The following is an 11124-nucleotide window of genomic DNA, read 5'->3' on the forward strand; positions in this document are numbered from 1 at the left end:
AGTTGGAAAGGTACTAAAGAAGTTAGTTATTTCCTTTCAAGAGCAAAGTTATTTTGTTTTTTTCCTTCATTTTAATATTTTTTTTCAAATAGTTGGCCAGTAGCAATATATATGCCTTCATCTAAATTAAAATGAAGCCCTCAAGTAATGGCAACATCATTTATATACATTTCAAACCTTTCCACTTCTAACTATTTATGTAGCATTCAGCTGTCAAAATGCCTCCCACTAAATAATAGTCTAGGTTTCCTATAGCAACATTAGCATTTGGCTTGAAGGAAGTTTACACTTATTGCATTATAAACAGCCTGGGATCCTGCTTACCCATCACAAATAAAATAACATATTTGAAGAAAATATCAATTTAACTAGACTTGATGCTTTATTTTATATAATATTATGGCGGCATTGTGTATGCTGAGTTATTGGTTTGTTTTTTAAATGTATCACTTTGCAAATATTATTTTAACTCAGCTCTGAATCCCATATTTAAGTTTTGCAAAGGTAAGGCACAAGTCATAGGAATTTGTAATGCTAAGCAACCTATAGAACAAGGGGACCAGAACACAGATGCAATTTAACACAGGGATGTAACCCTGTAATTTATTGTGTCAAAGTGGGCACCCAATGTTTCAGGGCATGCCCCTTCATCAGGTTGCTTTATAGGCACATTGAGGGGGTACCAATCTCTCCCAGCACTTAAGCACTGGTGAAGGTTTGACAGGGTGTACTTGCCAGTAAATTGAGTTAATACTAAAAAGTAACACCGAATGGGCCTCTCACAGTATGGCTCTATATACACGGAAACCTGATACCACTTCTCAACTAACCAAAATATATATAGATCCCAAAATATGCACAACTATTCAAAATAGGTAAATATGGGTCTAAGTGGTTTGATATCCAATATATATGGGATTTCCAAAACTATTTTCCATGTAGCGGCCCTCAATGTATATTGCACACAATCAATTAATAAAGAACAATGCAGAATGTAATAAAATCACAAAAAAAGCATTATTACCAATCAAATCAATCAAACAAAAGGAATCAACATCTATGCAGATGTATGCATTCTGATTAAGGCTTGTGCAAACCTTATTATTGGCAATATACCCCTTTTAAGGCCAGAAAATACTTGATACACTAAAATTATATCCAATGTTTGGAACACCAACTGTTTTCTTTCACAGGGATAACAAACATTTGGGTGCCAATTTAAGACTGCCTTTCAGCTAAAGCAGTCATTGAGGAACCCCGCATGAGTTAAGGAACTGACGAGGGCTTTCAGGAAAAAAACACATTAGTTGAGGTCTTTTTCCCTAAGCAGGGTTCCTTAAATAAGAAAAGGTTCGGCACAAAGAGCTGGCTAACCTTTTCTTATTTAAGAAAGCCTGCTCAGCAAATGAGACCTCAACCAAAGTGGCTTTTTTCCATGAAACCCCAAATGAGTTCTGGGGGTTTCTGGATAACGAAATTTTGTGCAATATTCTCTTTTTCACCCTAAAAGCCATTATACATTTGTATCTTGTGTATGTTACACAAACATTTCTGGGAATATTAATTCAAATGAGATGGGTCACAACCTTCACATCGCTGCTACAGTATATCTTGTATATAAGTGAAAAACGACAGAATATTTAAGTGTATTATCATTTAATTGAAAAACACTAAGCAAGTTCAATGAAACCACTCACACAGTGGGGCAAATTCACTAAGCGCCGAAGCGCCGAACGCTAGCGTTAATTCGCTAGCGTTTGGCATTTGTTACTGCGCAAATTCACTAACGAACGCTGGCGTAGTTTCGCTAGTGTTACTTCGCACCCTTACGCCTGGCAAATTTTCGCTAGCGACGTAACTACGCAAATTCACTAACTTGTGCAGTGTACTGAACGCTACCTTTTACGCTAGACTTCCTTCGCCACCTCAGACCTGGCGAAGCGCAATAGAGTAGATAGGGATTGTTTCAAAAAAAGCCAAAATTTTTTCTAAGTCCCAAAAAACGCTGGCGTGTTTTCTACATTATGGGTGATAGGCTGAAAAAGATCGAAAATTTTTTTGGGGCTCCCCTCCTTCCCCCCTACATTTCCTGACTCATGGCAACTTACCTAGACAGTGGGCACATGTGTAGGGCAAAATAAAATTTTATTTGATGATTTGAAGGTTTTCTAGGCATTTGTAGTGCTGATACGTATTCCTCCATTGAAATTTGAATTTGGCGCCGTATGCAAATTAGCCTTCGCTAGCGTAACTTTGCTTTACATAGCGAATCAACGCTAGCGCAACTTCGCAACCTTACGCTACCCCTGAGCGCAACTTCGGATTTTAGTGAATTTGCGGAGCGCTGGCGAAACTACGCCTGGCGAAGTGCGGCGAAGCGCGGCGAAGTTGCGCCTAGCGCAACTACGAATGTTAGTGAATTTGCCCCAGTGACTCTTTAACTAATTGTATTCCTCCATAAAGTGTGATTTTATTATTTTTTGAGAGAAACAAATGTGTATTAGATTTATGATTGGTGCTCAGCTGGTGCTGACAGGGTCGCTTGGTGGCACATCCTGCTTATAGTCTCATAACAGATCTAGAGCTACCTATTTAATCGATATGGCTGAGGGGGGGAAAAAGGAAAATTGCATGGCTTAGGGAGATACATTTTAGGGCCACTGGAGTTTATTTATGTTTTATTTTCTAACATATGAGAAAATATAAAAGTTTATTTGACATGTGCATTAAAAGGTGATTTTCAATTAACTTTTAGTATTTTATATTTCAGTATTTTATAGAGCAACTTATTTTAACAACTTTGGCTGTTACTTTTATTTTGTATGCTTTTTGTATTATTGAGGTTTCTATTTTGCATGTCTCTGGCCTGCAACTGACCCAAGCAACCAAAACCCATGGACAGTGAAAGTTCAGTTTTAGTGTTAGACTTAAAGGGGTTGTTCACATTCCCAAACCCATTTTTTAATTCAGTTGTTTTTAAAATGTTCCCCAGAAATAAAGACTTTTTTCAATTACTTTCCATTATTTATTTTTTATTTTAATGTTTTTCCAAAATCAAAGTTTAAAGTTGAATGTTCGTGTCTCTGGTGTTTGAGTCTGGCTACTCAGTAATTCAGGTGCAGATTATAAACTGTTACAATTTTGTAACATTTAGGGTCAGATTTATTTAGCTCGAGTGAATAGTTTGATTGCAAAAATATTCGAATTTCAAAGTATTTTCTTGGGTACTTCGACCATCGAATTGGTCAAATTGGATCGAATTCGATCGAATCGAATGATTCAAAAGATTCAAAGTAAAAATCGTTCGACTATTCGACCATTCGATAATCGAAGTACTGTCTCTTTAAAAAATACTTCGACTTCATACTTCGCCACTTTAAACCTACTGAGGTGCAATGTTAGCCTATGGGGATCTGCCCCAGCACTTTTCTAAGTTTTTTTAGGTCGAATAAAAATCCTTCGATCGATCGTTTAAAATCGTTCGAATCGTTCGATTCACCGATTTCATCGTTCGATCGATTTTTATTTCGAGCTTTTGCGCTAAAATCCTTTGAATTCGATATTCGAGGGTCGAATTCAAGGGTTTTTTAACCCTCAAAATTTAACCCATGATAAATCTGCCCCTTAGTTGATACATTTCTCAGCAGCATCTCTGGAGTATTAGCAACTATTGTATCAATTCTAACAGCTGCCTGTAATGAAACTCAGAGATTCTGCTCAGCAGGGACAAAGATAAGAAATGTATCAACTAAATGTATCCATTTAGAACAGTTTACAGGGTCGGCGACCCCCCTCCCAGAGCTGCTTCAGAAGGTGAAAAATTACACTTTACACCTAATGTTAGAAAAACCGTCACACATAGAAAATAGAAAGTCATTGGAAAAAGTCATTATTTCTGGTGATCTATCTGAAAACAACTAGTTGTCTGAAGGTGAACCACCCCTTTAATATTTTTAATATTAATACAAATTGTAATAAAGTTGATATTTTTCAATCCCAAGCTTCAAGTTTACAAGAAAGATATTCCAGACAGCTATCAAGCAGATGGCAGGGCAAGAGCTTTTCAAATTAGGGTTCACAGAACTATTTACTCTAAGTCTGACCCTGGAAAACTTGAAGAGCATTCAGTGTGACATGTGCTACAAAATCCTCACCCCTTCATTTGTAATTAATGTAAACACATTTTCATTCAAAAAAGCTATTCTACTAAGTCTGTTTCTTTAAAGCACAAATTCCGATTTCCACAGAAGAATAAAAAAAAAAATTGAATTTCCTTGACATGGCAAATATAATATTATCAAATTGTGGCTCTTCATGAAATGACACAGGAGATCAATATCAATGTTTTTAATATTCCAGATGTCAGTACACCTCCACCCATGCATGTGGGCGAGTACAATCAGAGGCTGGTTGAAGCTAGTGAGCAGTTTAAAAAGAAGCAAGGAAAGGGTATGATTGATGTCTGGTGGCTGTTTGATGATGGAGGTAAGAAAAGCTGTGAAGCAGCTGCAATGAAAACTTTATGACTTAAGATCTTGCTGTAAACCAAAAACCAGAATGACAGTGAGGCTTCATAGTTTGCTTCATAGGTCTATTCCAGCCTAGCTCTGAAAAATGTGTTAAACTTCATGATAGAATCTTTGCTTTACAAAAACTGATACTATTTCCAAGTATCAATTTAGAATTGAGCAGTAGCACCACAGAGGTAATTCGCAGTGAACTGCTGGCACAAGTCATCATAAGCACATTCATTCTCTGTGGCACCAGCTATTTATTACAGTATAGATGTGCCATTATGGTAAGATTTTCTTTTTTTTTTTAAAGTCAGCTGTTTTTTTTTTTACAAAATCTATTCTTTTATTCTAGGACTGACTCTCCTTATTCCACACATTTTGACCCTTAAAAAGAAATGGAAAGATTGCAAATTAAGGATTTTTATAGGAGGAAAAGTGAATCGTCTTGAAGATGAAAAGCTCATGTAATTATGCATCTCTATATGCCCTTATTGTGCCTTGTTACATGTCCCGTCGAGCTAAAAGGATATAAGAAAAGGAAAATCGTTATTTTATATGTTTGACCACCAAGTTACATATATCCCATTTTTTACGAGCTCATTCAGTTGGGCTTATGTAGAAAAGGTGCATCAACAATTTCTTAACTTTCAAAAATAAATATATAAATGCATTTTTTTCACTCGGCATACCTGATTCAACACAGATGCAACGAAAACTTTGATACTCATAAAAGCCATTTCCAGCCCCCTCCCCTTAAGCTCACAGGGGCAAATTCACTAACCTCCGAAAATTCGCCAGCGACAGCTTTGCTCACAGTGCAACACTTCGCCAGGAGTAGATTCGCCAGGGCAATGCTAATTCACTAAAATCCGAAGTTGCGTCCAGGGCGCCGAAGGCTGGTGAAGTTGCGTTAGCGATACTGCGACAAGCGAAGAGAAGTTTCGCTAGTGTTGGCTAATTTGCATACGGCGGGAAGCTAAATTTCAATGGACGTGTATGTTACAGCAAATACATTACACAAGCCCAGGAAACCTTAATAAAATCAAATAAAGTTGTTATATTGCCCTACACATGATCACAGTGTATAGTTTATGTGCCATATGTTAGGAAATGTAGGGGGGAAGCAGGTTACCCCAAAAAAAATGACGCTCTTTTTCAGCCTATCACCCTGAAAAAGACGCTAGTGTTTTTTTGGACTTAGAAAATTTTTCAACTATTTTTTTAGGAAGCCCTATCTACTCTATTTCACTTTGCCTGGTCTGAGGTGGCGAAGGCAAGTCTGGCGCAAGAGGTAACGTTCAATAAAATCCACATCTTAGTAGATTTGCGTAGTTACATCCATTCGCCAGAGCGCAAATTCGCCAGGCGTTAAAGAGCGAAGTGCCGGTAGAGTCTATCTCCTTCACAAGCGAAGTTACGCTATACGCTACGAATTTTCACCAGCGTTAGTCACTTCGCCCTTTAGTAAATTTGCCCCACAGTCATGCTTCCCTCACCTTGTTCTATTCTGAAATGATTTCCATAGTGGGTGGTGCACATGAGTAAGAAAATGGTCCCTGCAATACAGACAGACTAGCATAGTTTACATGCAATCTGTGGAATCAGGTAAGTCTATGTACAAAAATAAATTCATATTTGGAAGTTCAGATAGTATATAGGCACCTTTATCTATAAGCCCATCTTAAAGGGATCCTGTCAACAAAAAACATGTTTTTTTTCAAAACGCATCAGTTAATAGTGCTACTTCAGCAGAATTCTGCACTGAAATCCATTTCTCAAAAGAGCAAACAGATTTTTTTTATATTCAATTTTGAAATCTGACTTGGGGCTAAACATATTGTCAATTTCCCAGCTGCCCCTGGTCATGTGACTTGTGCCTGTACTTTAGGAGAGAAATGCTTTCTGACAGGCATGCTTTTCGTTCTCAATGTAACTGAATGTGTCTCAGTGGGACATGGGTTTTTACTATTGAGTGTTGTACTTAGATCTACCAGGCAGCTGTTATCTTGTGTTAGGGAGCTGTTATCTGGTTACGTTCCCATTGTTCTTTTGTTTTACTGCTGGGGGGGGAAGGAAGGGGGTGATATCACTCCAACTTGCAGTACAGCAGTAAAGAGTGATTGAAGTTTATCAGAGCACAAGTCACATGACTTGGGGCAGCTGGGAAATTGACAATATGTCTAGCCCCATGTCAGATTTCAAAAATGAATATAAAAAAATCTGTTTGCCCTTTTGAGAAATGGATTTCAGTGCAGAATTCTGCTGGAGCAGCACCATTACCTTATTCATTTTGAAAAAAAAATATTTTCCCATGACAGTATCCCTTTAATGAGCTCATGTCAAAAATGGGTATACAGTATGTTCCCTTTAATCTAGACATGCATTATTATGTTGTGTTTTCTTCTAAAATGCTTAATATTTTGTTTGTATTTTACCAGGATGGCATCACTTTTAAGCAAATTTCGAATTAAATTTGCAGATATTTACATTGTCGGAGACATTAACGCAAAGCCAAGCAAAGAAAGGTATGCGGCACTGTACTGTACATTTTGCCATAGTTCTTGGTGAGCTGCTGTGTCCAAGAGATGCTAAATTCAAAGGTTTCTGCATGATAAATAAGCACCATAAAAGTTTCATGAGAATTTGACCACCAAGAAGCCAGTTGTTAGGATGAGGAGGGCAGCTTTTGTTCACAATAAAAAAAACTGCAAATAATAATGAGATTCCCTAAGACAAAAGCAAGGGACAAAATGTTTTACAGAATATTTATAGATTTCTTTTAACATTATGTTGCACATTCTCTGATTTTATCTCTGGCTGCTCTGCAGGGGGTTGATGAGATAGTAGCTCTATAAAAGTCCCCAGGATGTCAATGCTCATGTTTAAAGCTGGTTCACATTGAATGGCTGATTCTGCTGTGATTATCTGTCTTGGGGTCCCACCGGGCAGAGGTGCTTGTGATTTTCCAATAAGTTGCAATTCTCATGAGAAAGCATATATTGTAGCAGGCTGATTTTATAAAGAAAAATGGTTTGCTGTGAAACATTTCCAGCTAATTAAAACAATGTGAAGTGTCACTAAAGTTTTTTTGTTTGATTTTTATCATAAAGCTATAAAACCATCCGTTACATAGATGTTCCATTGCAAAAAATTAAGTGACAGGGCCCTGCTGGTTGATTAAAATGAGGGCTGCTTCATTCAAAAGTTATTTAAAGGTTAAAAGGATTCATGGTTGATTCCACTGTCATGCTTGTCCCTGTGCAAATGTCCATTTTGCTCATTATTAAAGAGAATATAGAAAACACACTTTTGTTGATAGTAGCCAGTATGAAAGTTGAAAAATCTTGGGTTCTTAGTAGAACTCACCAGTTGTGAAGGGAGGTCCAGGTGCACCGCCCTGACCCCTCAGCTTGGGGAACGGACCACCGTATAAAGCAAAAAGGCAGGCACTAGCAGAGACCAGTCTTCTTGGCAGGCTTGTCAATTCATTCAGTTTATTTCAGCCTTACGCGTTTCATATCACTCAGATACTTAATCATAGTCTATCCTTGTGTACTGAAATAAACTACTGAATGAATTGACAAGCCTGCCTAGAAGACTGGTCTCTGCTAGTGCCTGCCTTTTTGCTTTATATTTATTAAAGTGGCACTGGTTACAAGAGGAAAATTGCTGGTACTGAACCAGTATGCCATATGGCAGAGTGGTGCCGTTAGTTTTTTTTCTGGGCCAGTGCAGTTTTTTCCTTAAAGGAACTCTGGGGGGAAATTGCCTTAAATATTGAAGTGAATCCACCTTTCCTTGTTATTTTATTAACAGCACTAAAAAACGACTCAGTTCTACTTATAAGTAAGACTGTTTTCTTTCAGAGATAGCATCTCAATAACTATGAATCGTGTTCATTTATTTTCTGCAGCTGGAAATTCTTTGAAGAAATGATTGAACCATATTGTCTCCATGAGAACTCTACAGATGTGTCAACTGCAGAGAAAATAAGAAGAGAAAATCCATGGAAAATAACTGACTCTGAAATGGAGATGTATAAGGAAAAGGTACGTTTTGGTTATCGATAGGAAAAAGTTTTTGATTTTGATGCTCATTAAAAGTGTTTCTGGGCACTTGCAGTTTATGTTTTTCAGTCAAATTAGAAGAAATGAGGCTTTAAAAGCCTTTTATCACACAAAAGTATGGGTTTCTAGTATATTTTAGAGAGTGTACATGTTGCATTGTCAGCGTGGACTGGATTCAATGTCCAGGGGATATAATGAGCAGAGAAAACACCTGCATTCCCAGTTTCTGATAATAATTTCCAAAGATAGTATATAAAGTGTGCAGATGTTACACTAGAAATGTAGCAACTGAAATGCCCTTTATGCCGAAATGCTTTTACACGGTTCGCTAGTTGTCTGACTGGCTTTCTTAATTCAGACCGAGAATGCCAGTTGGATGACTAGTGAAATGTCTTCAAGAGAATAAATACAGCAAGTAAAGTTGATTTGCCTTATTACTATAGATACAGCTCAGTAAACATTGGTGAAGTTTCTATTCTGTGACTGTCTACTTATTCTAGCCCTGTCAGACAGCTAAAGCAGCAGCAGCAGCTCATACTCCAGTGAAAGCAGCCCCACATTCTTTTTATTTAAAGGATAAGTAAACCTTTAAAATAAACGAATGTAAAATTGATGAGAGAGCTATTCTAAGCACTTTTGCAATGTGCTTTCATTATTTATTTATTTTTAATTCCAAGATATTAAGGGATACATGTGCTGTTAATATTAATTCATTTTGTTCCAACAGCGCCACCTGCTGGTCAGTTTCCCACCAGTCTGACCACCAAGTAGTCAAGGAAGTTGTCAGGAGAAAGAAAGAGACTGCTCCGATGTTCTTCTGCTTAGGAAAATAATAAGAAACCTTTCTCAAATCTTTCCTAAGCAGAAGAACATCAGAGCAGCCTCTTTCTTTCTCCTGACAACTTCCTTGACTACTTGGTGGTCAGACTGGTGGGAAACTGACCAGCAGGTGGCGCTGTTGGAACAAAATTCATTCATATTAACAGTACATGTATCCCTTAATATCTTGGAATTAAAATAAATAAATAAATAAATAAATAAATAATGAATGTACATTGCAAAAGTGCTTAGAATAGCCCCTTCATCAATGTTACATTCGCTTATTTTAAAGTTTTAGTTATCCTTTAAATATATACATATGCAACTACAGAAAACGTCTTTATTTGGTTTCATTATGACTTATTCATTATTTGTTTACAGAGTTACCGCCAAGTCAGACTGAATGAACTATTACAAGAACATTCCAGATCTGCCAATCTCATTGTCCTGTAAGTTTCATATTTTCCACTTATTTAACTGCTGATATATTAATGCTAGCCACCAACAATAGAAAAATTAGAAATAATATTATTATTTTGTTGTGTTTACAGGAGTCTTCCTGTGGCAAGAAAAGGATCCGTCTCAGACCACCTTTACATGGCATGGGTAGAAATTCTTTCAAAGAACCTTCCACCTGTCTTGCTGGTTCGAGGAAATCACAAGAATGTACTAACATTTTATTCATAATTCTCAGAATTCACTGCCTTTTTGTCTCAGCATTAAGATTTCTAAAAAAAAAAACAAAAATAAAAAAGGACAGAAGAACTGAACTTACATTATAAAAGGTGCACAAATATATATATATTATAATGTTGATAATAATAATGGTCTCTGGGACAACACGTTCTTGTAAATTGAATATAAATAATATTATAATCAGTGCACTAGTCAGGCATGCAATCAGATTAGCTGTACCTTGAACCATTCATATTTGCTTGCCTTGGCACAGGCCAAAAAACAACAGCACCAAACTGCTCAAAATCAGATTCCCAGTACTCCTGATGTCTATAGGACACACACCTGCCAAGCCAAGCAATATAACAACTCCCACATAAACAGAAATACAACTAGAATATAGAATGCATATGCTCATATAATAAACTGCAACTTCAAACCCATCAAAGACAGAGAGGCAAAAGGTTTCTCACCTTAGTGTTTCTCAATGCATATTTACCAGGCACTTTGTTTCTTAAAATCCAATGAGATGGGTTTTTTGTATCAACATAAGGAATTTTTTAATATATGCAAAAAAGACACTGAAATTCTAGCTGGAATATGGGTGAGAATAACGTAAATAAAAAAAATCTATATACAATAGCTAATTAAATACTATATGTATTACCTATATGAGATCTGCACAAATACATTGTTATAGGAAATGTGAATTGTGGTTCTAAACCTGGATTTTATTTTGCATTGTTTGCTCTAATGTCAGTGTTTGTTGATTAAAAGTAATGTCAATGTCTGTGTAAAGACGAATAAATATATTTAATTGTATTTTTCGCTGTCCTTTATTCCATTAAATCTTCAGAGTCGATTTTTTTCCCATTTTCTGAGTCTCTTGTTTGGCATAGACACTGCTATATAATTCTGTTGTTTGTCTTCCTTTCAAAAGCACATAAAAAAAAAATCAATGCACATAATATAAAATAGAAGTGAGATGACTCTAGTATCCAGATTCACAGCAGGGTTTCCTTGAGCCACAATATAAAACTGGAGGTTAA

At 36.6% G+C, this 11124-nt stretch overlaps 1 protein-coding gene across 3 annotated transcripts in view; it reads left to right on the forward strand.

Moving 5' to 3' along the window:
* The window catches only part of slc12a1.L (solute carrier family 12 member 1 L homeolog), a 70340-nt gene extending 59443 nt beyond the window's left edge, over positions 1–10897 (forward strand). For all 3 annotated transcript variants that reach the window (XM_041586786.1, XM_018253091.2, XM_018253092.2), the window contains exons 22-27: positions 4360–4485; positions 4867–4978; positions 6953–7039; positions 8428–8563; positions 9782–9849; positions 9952–10897. In XM_041586786.1, coding sequence (XP_041442720.1) covers positions 4360–4485; positions 4867–4978; positions 6953–7039; positions 8428–8563; positions 9782–9849; positions 9952–10087 — 665 coding nt within the window. In that variant the 3' untranslated portion in view covers positions 10088–10897. The remainder of the gene's footprint in view (positions 1–4359; positions 4486–4866; positions 4979–6952; positions 7040–8427; positions 8564–9781; positions 9850–9951) is intronic.
* The last annotated feature ends 227 nt before the right edge of the window (positions 10898–11124 follow it).

Source organism: Xenopus laevis, chromosome 3L (assembly GCF_017654675.1).
Source record: "Xenopus laevis strain J_2021 chromosome 3L, Xenopus_laevis_v10.1, whole genome shotgun sequence".
NCBI classification, from domain to species: Eukaryota; Metazoa; Chordata; class Amphibia; order Anura; family Pipidae; genus Xenopus; species Xenopus laevis.